Raw genomic sequence first — 20036 nt, forward strand, 5'->3', positions numbered from 1 at the left:
TTGGGTCCAACACACATTTTCTTAACTGTGCATGAGAATCACCTGCTGCCTTGATTAGAATGTAGATTCCTAGGTCCCCACTCCAGAGAAATCTGGGGGATGGTAGTTTTGTGGGGTGCTGCATAAGCAGCATTCCATGTAATTCAATTAAGATGGTCTGATATGTGGAATTAAACTGAAACCGCCCAGAGAAGAACAAACATGCTATTTATTCAGAGCATGCTATAGCAAGGGAGTCAGTCTCCATCACTTGCCTTTGGCAGAGACTCAAAGACAGGCAGGGGAATGGGAAAGGTTTATGGAAGTGAAAAAAAGAAAAGCCCAGGTATGCCCTGACTGCAGGTTGTTGGCATGGGAAAGCTAGAGGTGGGCTACTAGAAGTGGAGGGTATTTTATGTGATTGTTTTGGGGAACATATTTGGCTGTCTCAGGTTGGTGCTGAGATGGAAATAGAGGTAAAAGTAGGGAAGGTAGAAATGGTCGACCACTTCCTCTTCTTGTCCAGTTGCTGCAACGGTTGTGGTTTGGCTTCTTATGTGGTTCAGAGTTATGTTGTCATGTAATGTCTGGCCATTGTCCATCTGTATATTTTGTTTCTCAGAGAAACTGTACTCTGAGAAACTGGCCATTGTCCATCTGTATATTCTGTTTCTTAGACCATACTCTGAGAAACACATTGGGGCTCTGGTGTTTTCGACCTGACCACCTTCCTCCCTTAAGGTGGCTAGACTGTAAGGTCCATGAAAAGTATGGACCATCTTTCAAAACTCTATTACTAGTGCCTAGCGCTATCAGGCTCTCATAAGGCACTTAATAAAATCTTGCTAACAAATCTGTGCTCGCTTCAGCAGCACATATACTAAAAGAGAAGATTAGCAATTTTAATTTTTTATCTAAAAAAAGAAATGAATGATATATGAAAATATTTGATATTGGCTTTTGTTGGAACAAGAAAATGAACTTTCTGGTATAGCATATGAACATTTTTATGTGAATGGATTGTCATCAAAAAGGCTGGAGGCTGCTCCTTGCCGCTCCTGCGCTCTAAATTAAGTAACCCGAATCCTAGCCCTGGCTGACCCCAGTTTTCCTCAAAGCTGGTTAACCCGTGATGTGCCAGTCAGCCCCAAAGGCTCCTTCCTGAGTGTTCTGCTGGGGGTGGCATGGCGTTTGTGGGAAAGGGAGGCTACTTCTGGCATTTTGAAGGCAACTCCAGTCCCAGAACTTTAGTTTTGCCACATGCTCTCAACACTTTTCTATCTCCCCTCACCGTTAGGGCCTGGGGTGGTGAGAGCTACTGAGGCAGAGGAAAAAGTGCATACACAGCCATATATGGTCTTAATTTGGGACTCAAGAGTTTACCTAAGAGAAGACGCTTGAGAGTGTGTGTGAGAGAGGGAGAGAGAGAACCAAGGAAAGGGGGGAAAGCCAGCGGAGCGGGCGGTCTCTGCAGGGAAGCCGTCCCACCTGCTGCGGGGGGAACCGCCGGGGAGGGGCCGCAGCCGCGCGCCCGCCCTCCCTGCCCCGCTCGCAGCGCGGCCGGGCGATGGGGGAGTTCCCGCGAGTGGCCCGGCGCCCAGGCTGTACGGGGGGCTGTTCGGGTGGAGGTGGGGGAGCAGCCGGGACACCAAAATAGGAGCCGCTTGTGGGCTGGAGCTGCACTAGCAGGCAGCCTCCGCCGCGCCTCTTCCAAAGATGGTCAGAGGGTCCGGCGGCGCCCCCGCTCCCGCTCGCTGCTAGCCCGCGGGCCAGCACCGCGTCCCGGAGCTTCAGCCGGAGGTAGGTGCTGTGCGGACCCGCCGTCCGAGGCCAGCCGGCGGGGAGCGAGCGGGGCCAGGCGCGGGAGGGCGAGGCCGCGCCGCCTCTGGAGCCCGCTCGCGGCAGAAGAGCACAGACAATGGCCGCGCGGGCGCCGGGCCGGGCCAAACGCGGCGCGCGGGGCCGCCTGTGGTGCTCTCCCCACACCTGCGCTGGTGCCCGGCGAGGGCTGTGGGCACCGGGCCCGACGGGCGGCACGCGGCACCCTCGAATCGAGCCCGCGCCAGGCCCCGGGGCGGGGCAGTCTCCGGGCGGGAACGTGGGATAGGGGCCCTGGCGCGGGTCGCGCGGAAACCTCTGCAGCGGGCGTGGGGGAGGAGGCGCGGCTGGAGGGGCTGCGCCAGGCCGGTCCGCTTTGCTTTATCTCCTCGCTTAACCTAAAAGGCACGAGATTACCCTTTTCCGAGATTTCTTCTTGCCCACTTATATTTCAGTCATCCTTTCTTGGCATTTCGATGTGATTTGAAAGGGAGACGGAGCTAGGGGAAAAGGTTGAATTGGGGCCGGGCTGAGCTGAGGCGGCCAAGGGCCGGCCTCGTGTGGGGTGACCCCTGGGACACTTGGCTTCTCTGGTGTGGGATCTCCTCTTAGATCGCCAGGCCAGGGCAGACTGCGGAGACTGGGTGAATGGGTTAGCAAATCAGTATTCTCAAAAGGACTACTGCGAAATCTGGGGGCCTCATTTCAGGCTCCGAGCTACCCTGAATTTCAATTGACCACCATATAAATTATGAAACAGTCCATCCACATTTTTCATTTGTTACTTAGAATGCTGAACTTAGCCTAGCTTTGGGGTGCATCCGATGCTAGTCAATCATTAGAATGATTGGAATATTTAGCATTGATTATGTGCAAAATTGAAACATGTTTATTATTTCATGTTTATTGCAGCCATGGCTCTAAAAGGACAAGAAGATTATATTTATATTTTCAAGGATTCGACACATCCAGTGGATTTTCTGGATGCATTCAGAACATTTTACTTGGATGGATTATTTACTGATATTACCCTTCAGTGTCCTTCAGGCATAATCTTCCATTGTCACCGAGCTGTTTTAGCTGCTTGCAGCAATTATTTTAAGGCAATGTTCACAGCTGACATGAAAGAAAAATTTAAAGATAAAATAAAACTCTCTGGCATCCACCATGATATTCTGGAAGGCCTTGTAAATTATGCATACACCTCCCAAATTGAAATAACTAAAAGAAATGTTCAAAGCCTGCTTGAGGCAGCAGATCTGCTACAGTTCCTTTCAGTAAAGAAGGCTTGTGAGCAGTTTTTGGTAAGACACTTGGATATTGATAATTGTATTGGAATGCACTCCTTTGCAGAATTTCATGTGTGTCCAGAATTAGAGAAGGAATCTCGAAGAATTTTGTGTTCAAGGTTTAAGGAAGTATGGCAACAAGAAGAATTTCTGGAAATCAGCCTGGAAAAGTTTCTCTTTATCTTGTCCAGAAAGAATCTCAGTGTTTGGAAAGAAGAAGCTATCATAGAGCCAGTTATTAAGTGGACTGCTCATGATATAGAAAATCGAATTGAATGCCTATATAATCTACTAAGCTATATCAACATAGATATAGATCCAGTGTATTTAAAAACAGCTTTAGGCCTTCAAAGAAGCTGCCTACTAACTGAAAATAAGATACGCTCTCTAATATACAATGCCTTGAATCCCATGCATAAAGAGATTTCCCAGAGGTCCACAGCTACAATGTATATCATTGGAGGGTATTACTGGCATCCTTTATCAGAGGTTCACATATGGGATCCTTTGACAAATGTTTGGATTCAGGGTGCAGAAATACCAGATTATACCAGGGAGAGCTACGGTGTTACATGTTTAGGACCCAACATCTATGTAACTGGGGGCTACAGGACAGATAACATAGAAGCTCTTGACACAGTGTGGATCTATAACAGTGAAAGTGATGAATGGACAGAAGGTTTGCCAATGCTCAGTGCCAGGTATTACCACTGTGCAGTCACATTGGGTGGCTGTGTCTATGCTTTAGGTGGTTACAGAAAAGGGGCTCCAGCAGAAGAGGCTGAATTCTATGATCCATTAAAAGAGAAATGGATTCCTATTGCAAACATGATTAAAGGTAAGTGCAGACTGTGTTTATTCTGTATGTTTTAGGTGTCTAGGGTTAGGCCAGCAGTCTCATATCTCTTGAATTTATCACTTTGGGATACTATCTAGCAACTATAGTGGATTACACAACCAATATTGCACAGAATGTTCCAAGTAAAAACATAGCATAGCATAGTCTTCAACTTGTCTCAGAGTTATGTGATTAGAGTATGCTACTCTAATAGAAAAGAAATATTTATATAAGGAAACAGTATATCATTCTACTTTACAGCCTAACTCTAGATCTTATTCTAGATCTTGCTTCAAGTCATAAGAATTTATACTTAAGTCAAAGGATAAATGAAGAGATAAATCTGGATAGTTTTAGTAGTTCATGTTTTAATTTTTTTCTTGCTTTTAAAATTGAACCCTTTTCATTTCTGCTTTTAACTATTCAAATTTTTTCCTCTCACAATACACTGATCATCTTTCAAGAGGTCCTTCATTAAAACCTTGGAAGGTTTGTTCCCTACATAATGTAAAAAAGTACATTCTCTCAAGAACTAGAAACAAATAACCTCTGCATTTTGTAATTCAGTCTTGTCTCATAACTTAAAGCACATGGGCAGACACCATACCCTCCCTCATGTGGCCCACAGAGCCAGGCACACTACTGGATGTCAGTTATCTGTCTGATAAACACTGTATTTTCTTCTGTATTTGGTGATATATTAGCCTTGCTCTCCTCTCCCACTGGAAAAAAAGTTAAACTGGAATCTTATTTTGTTATATTTATTCTTTGGTGCTGGAGAGTTGTACAAAAGCAGCTGGTAGGTTGTTACCAAATTTTGTCCCAAATGATTCTTCCCAGGCCTTTCTGTTTCTTTTTTAATGCTAGTGAGGGTGTGGGAATTTGACCTGGTCTGGAAATCTGACCTGGTATGATTCTTGGATGACAAGCAGGAAGCTGAGAGGCAGAATGGTCTTGTGATCAGGCACACTGCTTCTGGAGCTAAACTGCTTGGGTCCAAATCCACTTACTTGCTGGTAAGTTTGGATAAATTATTTAATCTCACTGTGCCCCAGTTTTGCCATCTGTACAATGAAGATGTTAATATTACCTAGCCTAAGGTCACTGAGAGGAGTGACATTATGCTTGTGAAGTGCTTAGAACATCTGACAGAATAAGCATTCAGTAAATGTTACACATAATTGTCATGAACATCATTATAGAAGAACATGTCAGCTTTGATGGGCAGAAATATCTTTCATACTAAATCATGACCACTCTCATACATGCCCACAGGTTCAGCTATAGCTAGTAGGGTGGGAGAAGGTAGCTTAAAGCCTGTTGCTATTGCTGCTTTGGTTTTTGGGTTTGCCAGAACTTGACCGCTGCTTACCCACTTCAGGATGGTTCCAAATGTCCCGACTTTTCTCCTGAAAAAGAAACAAGGAAAGTAATATTTTAGCTGCTATTCTAAACCTGGATACATTTCTGCTTCTGTTTCTTGATAATGAGATAACAGTGGTTATCAGTGGTTTTGAGAGTATATTTCTTTGAGGATGGAAATTTATTACTTTACTGAAATTTTACAAAATTACATTTGAAACAGTGCTTGCTGAAAAGAAAATGTATCTACTGTGAAAGAAAGCCATATGTGTTCTTGCCTTAGCTTTGAGTGGAATAGGAGACCCTCATGCCCCAAAGGTCTCCCCACCTCCCAGCTGGGTCTGAAATTCTAGTTTTATACTTGTAACTTGAATCTTTGATTCTTATTTATATCTAGTCATCCAAGGGAGGGGTAACACTTTTTGTCAGTTATATGCAGTTTTGACTAGTATTTGTTCTGATGGTTAGACTCATGCTGAACTTTTAGTTTCCCATTTTTCTGTAGAAAGGATAACATTTTTCTCAGTTTGTTTTGTTGTCATGAAGTGAACTAGCAGCTTTCCCTGGTAGTGAGAACTTAATTTGGATAGAGTCAAATTTCAAATTCATTTCCTTTTTTGGTCTAGGGATGTGATGTACAGGGAAGAAATAAATACTTGGCTGTGTAGGAACTACTAAATTTTTTTTTCATAAAAAACCCACTTTTATTTTGGAGTAGAAATGAACAAGAAGATTCATTTATGTGCATCCCACACATAACAGTGCTAAGTAAAAGTTGGTGGAAAGACAAAACCAACTTTTCAACTAAAATGAGTCTCATCATCTTTCTTCCTCTCTTTGTCTTCCCCTGCTGAACCCATTTCCTCCTCCTTACTTTCTGTGGCATCCGTGTTTCCTAGTTTTCCCAGCTCAGAACCACAGCATCAGTCTGGTTTGTCTCTGACTCTGTCATTCATCAAGGACTATCTGTTTTAGCTCTGTCTCTTGCCTCTGTGCTCTTCCCTCCATACCCCATCTAAATCAGGCCTTCGCTACTCCTCAACTGGGCCAGTACCTAGATCTTTCTAACTCCTTTCCTCCTCCCCTCCCTTTCTCTGTTTAAAAACCTTAAAAAAATCTCACTGAATTAAGTCCAGATTCTTAGTTGGGCATCAGTATCCTTTGCTATGTGGCTTCAACTTAAACCATGCCATCCTTAATTCCCACGCAACAATGTGCCACCTGCCCTGGTCAACCTGGGCTATTTGACATTGTCCAGTAAGCCTATGCACTGGCCTATCCCTCTGCCTAGAATGTCTTCCTTTCACTTCTACCTGCCAAAGTCCTACCTACCAAGGTTGGGGTCAAATTCTGCCAACCCCTCCTGTGATTTCCACAGTTAAAAGCATTGTCTCTCTGCTCTGACCAGTCACAGTCATTCCTTTTTCCTTTATTTATGGTACTTTTTCTATTCTAGACCTTGTGTTCTAATTACAGAAGTGGTTTGCTTAACAACATGGGGGGGTACATTTTCAGAAATGCGTCATTAGGCGATTTCATCATTGTGTGAACATCATGGAATATACTTACATAAACCTAGATGGTATAGCCTATTGCTCCTGGGCTACAAACCTGTACTGAATACTGTAGACAATTATAACACAATGGTAAATATTCATATATCTAAACATAGAAAAGGTACAGTAAAAATATGGTATAAAAGATAAAAAAATGGTACAACTGTATAGTACACTAACCATGAATGGCACTTGTAAGGCTGGAAGTTGCTCTGGGTGAGTCAGTTAGTGGTGAGTGAATGTGAAGGCCTAGGACATTACTGTATATTGCTATAGACTTTTTACCAAAAAAAATTCTTTCTTCAATAATAAATTAACCTTAGCTTACTATAACTTTTTACTTTATAAACTTTTACGTTTTTTAAAAAACTTTTTAACTCTTTTAACACTTAGCTTAAAACACAAACACATTGTACAAGCATATACAAATATTTTCTTTATATCCTTATTCTATAAGCTTTTTTCTATTTAAAAAAAATATTTTTTTACTTTTTAAACTCTTTGTTAAAACTAACACCATTAGCCTAGGCCTACACAGGGTCAGGATCATCAGTATCACTGTCCTTCACCTCCACATCTTGTCCCACTGGAAGGTCTTTAGGGGCAATAACATGTATGGAGCTGTCATCTCCTATAATAACAATGCCTTCTTCTGGAATGCCTCTTGAAGGACCTGCCTGAGGCTCTTCTTGAGGAGTAGGTTTATTTACACCAGCATCACCACAAACACGTGAGTAGTACTTTGAGCTGTTTTTATAACAACTATGATGATGTCACTAGGTGATAGGAATTTTTTAGCTCCATCAAACCTTATGGGACCACCATCATATATGTGGTCTGCAGTTGACCGAAACGTCATTGTTATGGTGGTGCATGACTGTATTTGTATGCATGTCTCACCCTCTTTTAAAATAGCACAAGGAGCTTTCCTTTTTTATCCCTCATAGTACCTAGCACAATACCTTGCATTTACCATCAATGATAACAAAAACAATAATAAACTTAGCTCAGTATTCATTGCAAAAAAGAATGAAAATCAATCTAAAGATATGATTTTAATTAACACACAGGTGTGGGAAATGCTACTGCTTGTGTCTTACATGAAATTATCTATGTCATTGGTGGCCACTGCGGCTACAGAGGAAGCTGCACCTATGACAAGGTCCAGAGCTACAATTCAGATATCAACGAATGGAGCCTTATCACCTCCAGTCCACATCCAGGTAACAAAATACTATCTCAGCGAGGATATGTTGTGATGCAGTTTATCAGTATAAGGGATGGCTAAAAAATGGGCTGGAAATAGAATGCTAATTTTATAGTAGTCTACACATGGGTATAATTAAAAGGCTCAAAATATTCATATATCCATCTAGCGATAATCATGATTAGATTTCAGTTAGATCTCATCTGCAAATATTTTCCCCTATGTCTTTACACAATGCACATTTTAAGACTATGTGGTTAAAGATGGTAGTTTCTTTTAAAGTTTTTTTTCACTTAGGTTCCTTTTTGTGTTTCCTTTTCCTTTGTTATGTGCTTTCTTTCATTTACTACATGCATTATATAAAACACACTTTTTATAAATAGTTAAAAAGCACTGATCTCCCTATCAAATGGGAAGAGTACCTGGTGATTGGAGTTCAGCTAGAGATTATTTCCTCTTTTAGAAGCTTGTTCTTTCTGGATTTCAATTACTATTAAGCACTCAGTCCTATGACGTGCAGAGCCCTATCTTGGCCTCTCCTTAACCATAAGGAGAACAATGTTGTCTGCCCATGGATCAGCCTGCCTTCTTTGATGTCTTTTGTTCTTTGACTTTTCTTTGTGAAGAGCTTAGGGTGGGAGTACAGATTTTAGCCTGTTACAGTTATGCCGTATGTTTTAAGTTTTTTTCATTAGGAAAGATTCATATCATCATATCACCGTATTACTTTGAATCATTTTCCATTGAGCATCAGGATTCCATGTGGGTCACTGAAGAGGGTAGTTGAAATTCACAAACCTGAACTGTCTGAGAGTAAAAGTAATAGGGAATCTTCTTGAGCACTTACCATAGGTCAGGCACTGGCTAAGCACATTGTATGTAAAATGACCTTAAATTCTCATTATAGCTCTATGACTAGGTATTGTTTATCACCATTTTACATATTTGGAAATGGAGACTTAGAAAGGATAAGTAACTTTCCCAAGGTCACACAGTTTGAAAGTAGTGAACCAGAATTCACGTTCTGGCAGTCTGAATTCTTCAACCTGTGCTGTAACCGCTAAGCAATCTGCCTCTTCTTAAGGGACGCTCTCCTGCTTTTGACCACTGCAGCTACTTCCAGCCCATACATCATCTGTCTCATCTTATGGTTCAGGTGGAGCACACCTGAATCTGGTGCTACATCTCCATATGCCACAGGCTTTGTGTAAGAAGAAACTTCAGCCACAGGCTGCCCTGGCTCCGAAGACATCATGGAGGGCATAGGCTTCTGCCTGCCTCCTGGTAGCCCACATGTGCCATCCCAGACTCTCTGTTGTGATCACTGAAGTTATAACATAAGTAATCATAACAGCTCATATTGAGTAATAGCTAGCATCTATTCAGTAAGTATGTACCAGGCACTAACTATTTCAATAATTTTACATGTATTAATTTATTTAAACCTCACAATAATTCTGTGAGCTAGGTACTGTTATTATCTCATTTTATAGGCCACTGAGGCAGAGAAATTAAATAAATTGCTGAAGGTCAGCCGGCTATTGCTTGTTAGAAGTGAGGTTCAATCCCAGACAGTCTGGCTTGGAGCTCAGGCTCTTACCAGCTTCACTATTAACTCATTTGAACCTCATGTTAACCTTATGAGTTAAATATTACTCTGCCCGTTTTGTGGACAGACTTGTGTTTACAAAGAAAATCCAATGCATGAAAAGTCAGATTAACAAATTAGAGGGCAGTTATTTATATTATAAATTTAATATATATTTCATAAAGGATTCCCTTAAAAATTAATGTCCCATGACATATTCAAATTGCATATAGCTTATTGACTACTTGAAAAGACTCTAAAAGGCAGTGTGACTTAATCCAAAGTATTAAAAGCCATGGAAAATAGAAAATCAGTCCAAAATCAATATTAAACTACAGTATAAATCAATGGGAACATATAATGCCACTTGTAAAGTTTTGATTAACATTGGACTTTTTCCTGACAAAATGTAAAAAACAGGTATCAAATTCGCATCTTGCATGATAATGCTCTGCTTAGCTTTCACAGTGCTTAAAATATTTTTTAACTGGCTTGTTAACACTATATAAAATTTAGGAGATTTCAAATAAAAATCATGATTTCTGGCCTATAGAAAAATTGGAATATCTGGCAGCCTTGGACATATTCCAGGCAACAATCACTGGAGCCAGGTTGTAGCTGTTCCTGTTAGATAAGGTTTGTATGCTCCATTTCACCACCATCCCTCCAATTCTCATCACATCACAGACTTAGGGGGCCTGTGCTGTTGTTTTTCTTACCCCTGGCCTGCTTCACTCAGCTAGTCTATTATCTCCTTAAGCTCTTGAAGGCATTTGCATCTGCATCCATTGAATTATATATAGCAAGGTATGCTTCTTTGGCACTTTACCAGCACCTCTTAAGGAATGTAAAATGTCAGTCTTGAGTTGACCTTATATAGATACATAGTTAGACTAAGAAGAAATGACTACTATTATTTTTTAAAGTTATTATAAATGTTATCTTTTATCTTAACTCCTTCAACAGGGTATCCTTGTATAATTGAAAAACATGGGGTTATTGTTTCATTAAATTCAAGGTGACATTATTGAGACCCTATATTGGGAAAGGTAGTATTCTGGTAATTATGTAAGATGCAAAGATGACTAAGTGCTAGTCTCTACTGCCACAGGAACTCAGAATCTAGTAGCAAATATACATAAATAATGGGAATACAGAAGAATCTTTGGTAAGTTCTGTAATACACAAAGAAATGCTGTTGAACTTGAGAACAGAGAGAGCTTAAGTCTAATTAAGGGAAATCTGGCACTCTTAGAATGTTTCCATGGGTAGGTAGTTATGATTATGGGTAGGCAGAAAAAATTAGCTGGACATGGTGGCCCGTGCCTATAGTCCCAGCTACTTGGGAGGCTGAGGCAGGAGGCTTGAGCCCAGGAGTTTGAGGTTGCAGTGAGTTCTGATGATGCCACTGCACTCTAGCAAGACTCTGTCTCCAAAAAAAAAACAAGAAGAGAACCCCTTTTAGAAAAGATTGGGAGAAAAACAAAAGGCAAGGAGATCTGCTAAGATTGCTGTATTAATAATCAGCCAGATGAGGAGTGCTGAAATCCTGAAGAAGTGGTAGGAAAAGAAAAAGAGGGGCAGATGTGAGGTTGGTTCCTTGGCTGATTCAACAGCTGGTTGCTTCCTTGGCTGATTGGATACAGGTGATGAGGGAGAAGAAGGAGTTGACAGTCATCCCAGGGTCTCCAGCTAGTTGCCTGGGAGGATGAAGGGTACTGAAAGAGGAGCCAATGGGGAAGGAGAAGAGGGGAGGAGATGAGCTCAGTTTTGAAGCTGAGGGTGAAGGACTAGTTGGAGAACCCAAAAGAGCTGTCCAGCAAGCAATGGGAAATGTGGGTCTGCTGCTCAGGAGGAGGGATGTAGCTAAATATAGAGATCTAGGAGTTGTTTGCTTGGATGGGAGAGAGAGCTCTCTCCTCGATCTGCCATTTATTTACTTGCCTATACAGTGGCTTAAGCTCTTGGGCCTTACTTTCCAGTAAAATAAGGAAGTTGGACCACATAAGCTTTATAAGTCCTTTCAATGAGAACAGTCTTAGGGAAAAAAATCAAAATCAGTTCCAATGGATGTCATGATTATTTCTGAATCCCTCTATCTCTTTGTTCATATCACTCATGTTAACACTGAATACAACTGCCATGTGTTTATTTTAATATTGTGTGTAAACTCTTGGCGCTGTGACAGATCGTGTCATTCCCATGCTTGATCACTCATTTGTTCACCATTCATATGTCTAACAATATTTGCTGAGCACTTCCTATGCATATTCTGTACACAGTGCTAGGAGCACAGTAAATAAGACACAGTCCCATGGCCTTAGTAGCTTAGAGGAATTGACTGACAAAAAACGCAGTTACAGCTGAGGAAGGGAAAGTTCCTATCAACAGCAACAGAACATTGGGTTGTATTTGGGTAACAGGAAAAAGAATCAGGAATCACTTTATTTTAAACATTTTTACTGCTATAGGAAGACTGAGATACCTTTCTTAAGAATCACAAATTGAGGATTTTTTGGTGAACTTTGAATAACTTAAGAATAGCCTAGCAGGCTCATTGTTGAATCACTTATACCAACTGATAACATTTTGAACCACCCTTAATTTTCACAATAACCATTGATGGAATAATTCATATAATTTATATAAACAGTGTTTCACAAGTACTTAAAACAACTAACTCCTGTAAAAATTCTACATATATATAACTGGAAATCAAATAAATGAGTTTTTAAGAGGTAGGAGAATTATTTCTTTGAATAATTGAAAATATTTAAATTGAATTGAAACTTGAGAACAATATGTGAAGTCAAAGCAAAGATGCCCTCTTCTGAAACTTTCCTTAGCCTTGAAAACCAGTAATGGGGCCAGGCGTGGTGGTGCCTGTAGTCCCAGCTACTCGGGACGCTGAGGTAGGAGGATCGCTTGAGCCCAGGGAGTTTGAGGTTGTGATGATCTAGGCTGATGCCATGGCATTCTAGTCCAGGCAACAGAGTGAGACTCTGTATCAAAACAAAAAGCAAAAAAACAAAACCACCCAATCTAGGTAGCAAGAATTTTACTGATAAGAAGTTGTCTTCTACTCTTAAAGAGGAAATCACATTTCTGATTGTACATTCTTTCTAAAGAAGGGCTTGGTTATAAAATTTTCTTCCTTTTTTTTTTTTTGAGACAGAGTCTGGCTCTGTTGCCCCCACTAGAGTGCCGTGGCATCAGCCTAGCTCACAGCAACCTCAAACTCCTGGGCCATTTCTTTCTATTTTTTAGTAGAGACAGGGTCTCGCTCTTGTTCAGGCTGGTCTCGAACTCCTGATCTCGAGCGATCCACCTGCCTCGGCCTCCCAGAGTGCTAGGATTACAGGCGTGAGCCACCACACCCGGCCTAAAATTTTCTTCCACATGATAGTGTGGGCACACATTGGGGCTCAAGAAGGGTACAAGGTATAAATCATTCATTGATCTGACAGACATTTATTAAACAAGGAACATCCCAGATAATGAGAAGTGCTATGGAGAGAATTAAAATAGGATGATGTGTAGGCATCCCTCACTGGCCACTTCAGGTTGGATGTCAAGGAAGGCCCTCTGAAGAGGTGACAGTAAGATAAGATCTGAGTGACAAGAAGAAAGCAGTCCTGCATAGACCTGGGAAAAGGAGAAACTTCAAGGCAGAAGGAACTGCTCAGCAACAGCCAGTTAAATCTTTATTTATTTGTTGTAAGTGCCACAGACAAATCCTCCTCTTCCTTCAGGACTGCAGCTAGAAGTATTTGAGTGTAATTTTATGACTGACATTCCCAGAGAATGAATTATTAGGCTAGAAGTGATGTTAAAGTGGGAATGTGGGCCGGGCGCGGTGGCTCACGCCTGTAATCCTAGCACTCTGGGAGGCCGAGGCGGGCGGATTGTTTGAGCTCAGGAGTTCGAAACCAGCCTGAGCAAGAGCGAGACCCCGTCTCTACTAAAATTAGAAAGAAATTAATTGGACAACTAAAAATATATAGAAAAAATTAGCCGGGCATGGTGGCACATGCCTGTAGTCCCAGCTACTTGGGAGGCTGAGGCAGGAGGATCGCTTGAGCCCAGGAGTTTGAGGTTGCTGTGAGCTAGGATGACACCATGGCACTCTAGCCCGGGCAACACAGTGAGACTCTGTCTCAAAAAAAAAAAAAAAAAGTGGGAATGTGGAAGAAATAGGACTGGGACTAGGATGAGGCCAGTGAGACGTTCGAGGCACAGAATTTAAGGAGTCGCTCAGAGAGTGATTTGGAGAGTTGTGCTTCCCTACATTTTGCATCTTAAGCACCGCACTTGCCTCACCATCATCACAGCCATGGGAAGAAGGGAGAGGAAGTAGAGTTGTGAAACATCCTTGTGCCTTGAAGAGCCAACAAATTTGGATGTGGAGGAGGAGATGAATAAAATGGGAAACACTAAAACAGTCTAGGAAGGGGGCCCCTAGATACAGACGTCCAGCCCTAGGACCCAGATCCCACACAGCAGCCCTCTGCCGGGGGCACCTTGCCCAGCTTCTGAGGGTAATAGACTCTCATACCCCACAAATCTGGGTGTGTGTTTCTCTAACTTCCTATGTCCATAGCTGGACCAGTAGTGTGAGAGAAGCAAGCGAGGCCATCCTGTGTGGCACCTGTGGCAGCAGACAAGACAGACTGTCTGCCACTGGTTACAGGGATAGCTGCCAGGATCTGAAGGAACCTACACCAACTTTCCTAGTATGTCTTCCTAGAAGAAGGACTCTACTGCTACCATCTTAACAGATAGGTGTCAAATAAAAGGTTTCTGTGTTGGGAAATTCCCAGAAGAGTGGTGGTCTGTGGGATGAGTTCCTCCCTGGCATCTTGCAAAGCCAGCTTAAGGATGAGCTGAGGGATAATGGGAGTGTGGCAGGAACAGGTGATTTGAATCAGGTGACGGGATGGATTTTAAGCCTCAGTATTGCAGTAGTGTGTGCCACAATTAAAATGTCACCACTACTCTATTTTTGTGTGTTAAGTTGTAAAGGATTATTACATTGCCACACTATGGTATCTTCTTTATTTGTTATCCTAAAAAATTGCTCTTTTTTTTTTTCTTTTTAAAAGAATATGGATTGTGCTCAGTTCCATTTGAAAATAAGCTCTATCTAGTCGGTGGACAAACTACAATCACAGAATGCTATGACCCTGAACAAAATGAATGGAGAGAGATAGCTCCCATGATGGAAAGGAGGATGGAGTGCGGTGCTGTCATCATGAATGGATGTATTTATGTCACTGGAGGATACTCCTATTCCAAGGGAACATATCTTCAGAGCATTGAGAAATACGATCCAGACCTTAATAAGTGGGAAATAGTGGGCAATCTCCCAAGTGCCATGCGGTCTCACGGATGTGTTTGTGTGTATAATGTCTGATTGAATCTGCAGAAATGACCAGGTAATCACTGTTTCGGAGTATAGTGAGAAAAAAATGGAATGTAGGGTTTGGAGTTCCTTACTTGTTATTGTGATCTGACACATGACGGGGGATCAGTAGATTTTAATTCCTAACCCCACTCTACTCCCAAACCCAGTGATTAATGGGCAAGAAAAATCTTATGTATATGTATAATTGAATAAGCGGGGTTAACCCCTATAATCTCTGCTTTTCAAAGGTGATATTGAATATTTGACACTTGGTAAAATGTGAAATACTTTTGTAATGAGTCTTTTCCTCCTAGTAGCATCAACACTGGGGATAGGTCAGAATCATTCTATGGAATGAAATGTCTCTTAAGAGCCATTAACTAGCAGGAATTTGAAATTTAAAGAGGGAATCTTCTCTACCTCTACAAAATCAACACTTAAAATTTTCTTTTCACCTTTAGAATTATTTAGAATGTAGACTTACTTTAAGTCTAGTTTTTTTTCCTTTGTGGTGTAGATAATTTATTGTTGTTATTCTTTATTTACTGACTACTAGATATATATAAAATAATGTGCAAAGGATTATTACTGTTCAAAAAGTTTACAAACTAAATTTAAAAGAATGGCAAGTATGAAAATTGCAGAGAAGACAGTCAAATATTTGCTTATGCTAAGGGCTGTTTTTAATTTTCAGCTTTGATGTAAATTGCTGGCTTAGGTATCTTTAGTTTAAGCATGTTAGGAAATGCTCTTTATTCTTACGTGTAAATACATGTCTGCTTATAAAGTTGAATTTCAGAAAGCATGTAGAACAGTTGTGGTATAGTAGAAAATACCTTTACAAGAAGATAATTTGCATTCATTTCCCAGCTCTACCACTAACTAGATTTTGTTACTTGAGTTGAGTCATTTAACCTGTCTTTGATTAGAGCTTCCTGACCTATGCACATTGGCACTGCAGGTCATAGATGTGCCTAGATATGGATCTGCTCACCCCTTGATGCAGCTAAAGGTAATTGGGGTCACCTTTGTCCATTTTCTCCAGTGTGCCTACAGGATCACTTTCCATGTGTGCCATAACTTGAGAAAAGTTGGGAAGCACTGCCTAACTTAACTCCTCTAAACCTTTAGTTATCTGTGAGACCATCTATTCTACACTCTTCATTTTTTTTTTAAAGAGACTGATTATTTTTAACTTTAAATACAAATGTTTAAAACTACCTAACACTTCTGGTTTTTAAAAAAACTTTTAGGAGATTTTTTTTTTTTTTTTGAGAGAGTCTTGCTCTGTCACCCCAGCTAGAGTACAGCGGCATCATCATAGCTCACTGCAACCTCAGACTGCTGGGCTCAGGTGATCCTCCTGCCTCAGCCTCCTGAGTAGCTGGGACTACAGGCATATACCATCATGCCCAGCTAATTTTTCTATTTTTTGTAGAGACAGGGTCTTGCTCTTTCTTGCTCAGGCTGGTCTGAACTCCTGAGCTCAAGTGATCTTCCTGCCTTGGCCTCCCAGAGTGCCAGGATTACAGGCGTGAGCCACTGTGCCTGGCAGGAGATTATTTAATGCATTCATTTCAGATGTTATTTTAAATAGATACAACCCTTTGGGAATGCAATATAGTACAACATAGCAAGGGACATAAAAATGATCATATCTTTTTTTTTTTTCTTTGAGACAGAGTCTCACTTTCTTGCCTGGGGCGAGTGCCGTGGCGTCAGCCTAGCTCACAGCAACCTCAAACTCCTGGGCTCAAGCAATCCTACTGTCTCAGCCTCCCGAGTAGCTGGGACCACAGGCACGCGCCACCATGCCCGGCTAATTTTTTCTACATATATTTTTAGCCGTCCAGTTAATTTCTTTCCATTTTTTGGTAGAGACGGGGTCTCGCTCTTGCTCAGGCCGGTCTCGAACTCCTGAGCTCAGAACGATCCGCCCGCCTCAGCCTCCCAGAGTGCTAGGATTATAGGCGTGAGCCACCGCGCCTGGCCTAAAAATGATCATATCTTTTGCCCAATAAATTCTATTCCTGTATTTTTAACCTTTTTTTAAAAAATTCAAAAAAGGTAAATGCATGAAGATATTTATGTCTGCATTATATAAATAGCAAAAAATTGTTTAAAAAAATCCATGTCAGAGATGAAAGTGGGCTAATAAAAGTAGTGAAGTGTTATACTGCCATTAAAATAATTATTTGGAAAACTGTGTAGAAACATGGACATGTCTATGATGTGGTAAGTAAAACGAGCACAATACAAAATGGTATATGCACGCTGATTGTGGCTTTATAAAATCTTTATGCATGTGGAAGGTAATATGCAAAACAAATTCATTGTGTTAGTGTAGGGAGCTATGGAATGATTTTTTATTTATTTAAATGTTTTTCTTTAGTATTACTTTGAATTTTCAATAAAAATAAATAAATCACTGTGTACATGGTAAAACTGCTTGAATTTGGGCCAGTTGGGTTAAAGGACAGTCTGAATTAGTGAAACAACTAAACTATAGACTATTTCAATCACTAATTGAATTATGGACTTATTGCTCCCAAGAACATACAGCAATTAATGCTGGACTAATATGTTGCCCAATAGTGCTTTAGAGATCAGTTTTATGGAACAGATGAGAACAATTGAAATCACCTTCCCCTCCTCTCCAGCTTATATAGGTCCTATAAAATCCTTACTCAAGTCTATCCTCTGGGAATTCGTCCCTGTTTTGGCCACAGTAAAACTCCCATTTTCACATTTAAGATTGTATGATTTATGTACACATAGTGTGTCTCTTGGCTAAATTTGAGATATGGATTACATCTTAGTATTCTCAAGGTCTAGCATTTCATATGTATATCCAGTGAAAGGGCCGATGGTATGGATTATTTTTGCAGAAAGCATTCTGGAGGTGCTCAAAGGATCTTGAAAATCGTTTGTGATCTGAGGCATTGAATTTGCAGTTCTTATTTTATATAAAATTCTTTTTTGCTATTGATTTGTGCACAGAAGAAAAGATTAAGGAAGGTACACAAATTTCTTTCACTTATTTCAAGTTCTAAATCACTGTAATATGAATGAAAAATATTTTACTAGAATAAAATATAAACCATTGCTTTGAGAAGGCGAACACTATACTACAGAATAGTGAAAATTGTGGAGATGATTTTAAGCATGATTTAAGATGACTTTATCCAAATTTTAAAAGTTGCTGTTTCTCACAGGTTTTATTTTTAGTTTTTTAGCTGAAACTGAAAGGATTCACATCTAAGGTATTTGCTTAAAGACACATTAGCCTTTGTTTTCACATTCATGTAAACGTATACCTGTTGTGTTGTAGACTGAGTGTTTATGTCTTCCCAAAATTCATGTTGAAGCCCTAACCTTCAACATGACTATATTTGGAGATAGGGCCTTTATAGAAACAATGAAGGTTAAATGAGGTCCTGAGGATGGGACCCTGATCCAACACAGTAAGTGTCCTTCTAAGAAGAGAAACCTTGCTGTCTTCAGGTCAGAAGCGAGCCCTCACCAGAACCCAATCACATTGGCACCCTGATCTCAGACTTCCAGCCTCCAGAACTGTGAGAAAGAAAATGACTATTTGCCATCCAGTCCATAGTATTTTGTTATGGCAGCCCGAGCTGACTAATGCAGCCTACAAAGGAGATAACCCTTTATATGAGCAGTTTAGATGCTGGATCAGCTAGTAGTAAACAATCTGTCCGCAGACAATCCCTTCTTCCTCCCATCACATGTGCAAAGCAACCAAAAACACCTGTATTATTAGTCTGAAAATGTCTGAAACTATAAATACAGCTTCTTAGGTCAGAGTAGACACGGCTTGGGGTTTCTGTCTGCCTCAGAGCAGTTCTCCCCAAGGCTGTGTCTGTGCTGGTGCCCTAACCCCCTCCCTATGGGACACTCATACACTTGGACTATGCTATGGTTTGGATGTTTGTCCCCTCCAAACTTTATGTTGAAATGTAATCTGCCTAGTTGGAGGTGGAACTTAACGGAAGATGTTTGGGTCATGGGGGTGGATCCAGGGCTATGATTGACCAAGGTCCCTGCTGTGAGGACTAAGCTGGTTTGAGTGAAGAAAACTAATAAAGATGCCACAGTGACTAGGGATGGGAGATGATGTTGACATCTTGGTTTAGGCCTCCCTGATGCAGTTCCATCCCTGTCTTTTCTACACTTTGGTTATATGAACCAATAGATCTTTTTGTTTAGAGTTGGGTTTTTGTCTTTTGCAACCAAAGAAGGGCTGACTAATGTCTTGCAAGTACTTTATCCTTGTTAAAATGTAAATATTTTTCAGAAAGTATATTATTATTTCTTATTTCTACCTGCAATTTTAATTCTCCTTTGCCATGTAACCTAATATATTCACAGGTTCCAGTGATAAGGACATGGACATCTTTAGGAGGCCGTTATTCTGCCTACCACAGGTAGTAATATATTGTCTTAACCTGACTTTTACAATTCCATTTGATCTGAGAGGAGATTCTGACAGAAACAAAAAACAATGATGGGTCCCAGCGACTCCTGAGAACTGGAAGATAGAAAATAGGTTAAAAAAAAAAAGTTGGATGACAGGGTCATTGACTATTAGACCATTCCGCCAAGGGACAGCCTGTCCGGCCTGAAAACAAATTATAATGCAAGAAGAGTCATTAATTGTATCAAAGATGTGGATTACCAACCCTATAGTCCTTCTTTGCCGGCAGAGAAGAGCCCTAGGTCTTTCTGTGTATTAGGAATCCACGTACCTTAGATCTTAATTAGTCTAAGCCAATCATGGTTATTCCATCCTCCTTGCCAGTATTTGGTTTAGGAATGTATATGAAAACAGTTCTGGCCGGGCGCGGTGGCTCACGCCTGTAATCCTAGCACTCTGGGAGTCTGAGGTGGGCGGATTGTTGGAGCTCAGGAGTTTGAAACCAGCCTGAGCAAGAGCGAGACCCCGTCTCTACTAAAAATAGAAAGAAATTAATTGGA

The 20036-nt window shown here is 41.0% G+C and overlaps 1 protein-coding gene across 1 annotated transcript; it reads left to right on the forward strand.

Moving 5' to 3' along the window:
- Nucleotides 1-2711: 2711 nt before the first annotated feature.
- Nucleotides 2712-15134, forward strand: LOC105815540 (kelch-like protein 23). Its single transcript, XM_012650718.1, has 3 exons — nt 2712-3924; nt 7913-8065; nt 14740-15134. The coding sequence occupies exons 1-3, from the start codon at nt 2712-2714 to the stop codon at nt 15048-15050; spliced, it is 1677 nt and encodes a 558-aa protein (XP_012506172.1). The 3' UTR covers nt 15051-15134.
- The last annotated feature ends 4902 nt before the right edge of the window (nt 15135-20036 follow it).

This window comes from Propithecus coquereli, unplaced genomic scaffold (assembly GCF_000956105.1).
Source record: "Propithecus coquereli isolate 6110/MARCELLA unplaced genomic scaffold, Pcoq_1.0 Scaffold34, whole genome shotgun sequence".
In the NCBI taxonomy this organism is placed as follows: domain Eukaryota; kingdom Metazoa; phylum Chordata; class Mammalia; order Primates; family Indriidae; genus Propithecus; species Propithecus coquereli.

Excerpts from the sequence above, each read along its gene's own strand:
- LOC105815540 (XM_012650718.1), top strand. The coding sequence starts at position 2,712 with ATGGCTCTAAAAGGACAAGAAGATTATATTTATATTTTCAAGGATTCG. Across the intron at positions 3,925-7,912 it reads TATTGCAAACATGATTAAAG|GTGTGGGAAATGCTACTGCT; the intron begins GTAAGTGCAGAC and ends ATTAACACACAG. Across the intron at positions 8,066-14,739 it reads CACCTCCAGTCCACATCCAG|AATATGGATTGTGCTCAGTT; the intron begins GTAACAAAATAC and ends TCTTTTTAAAAG.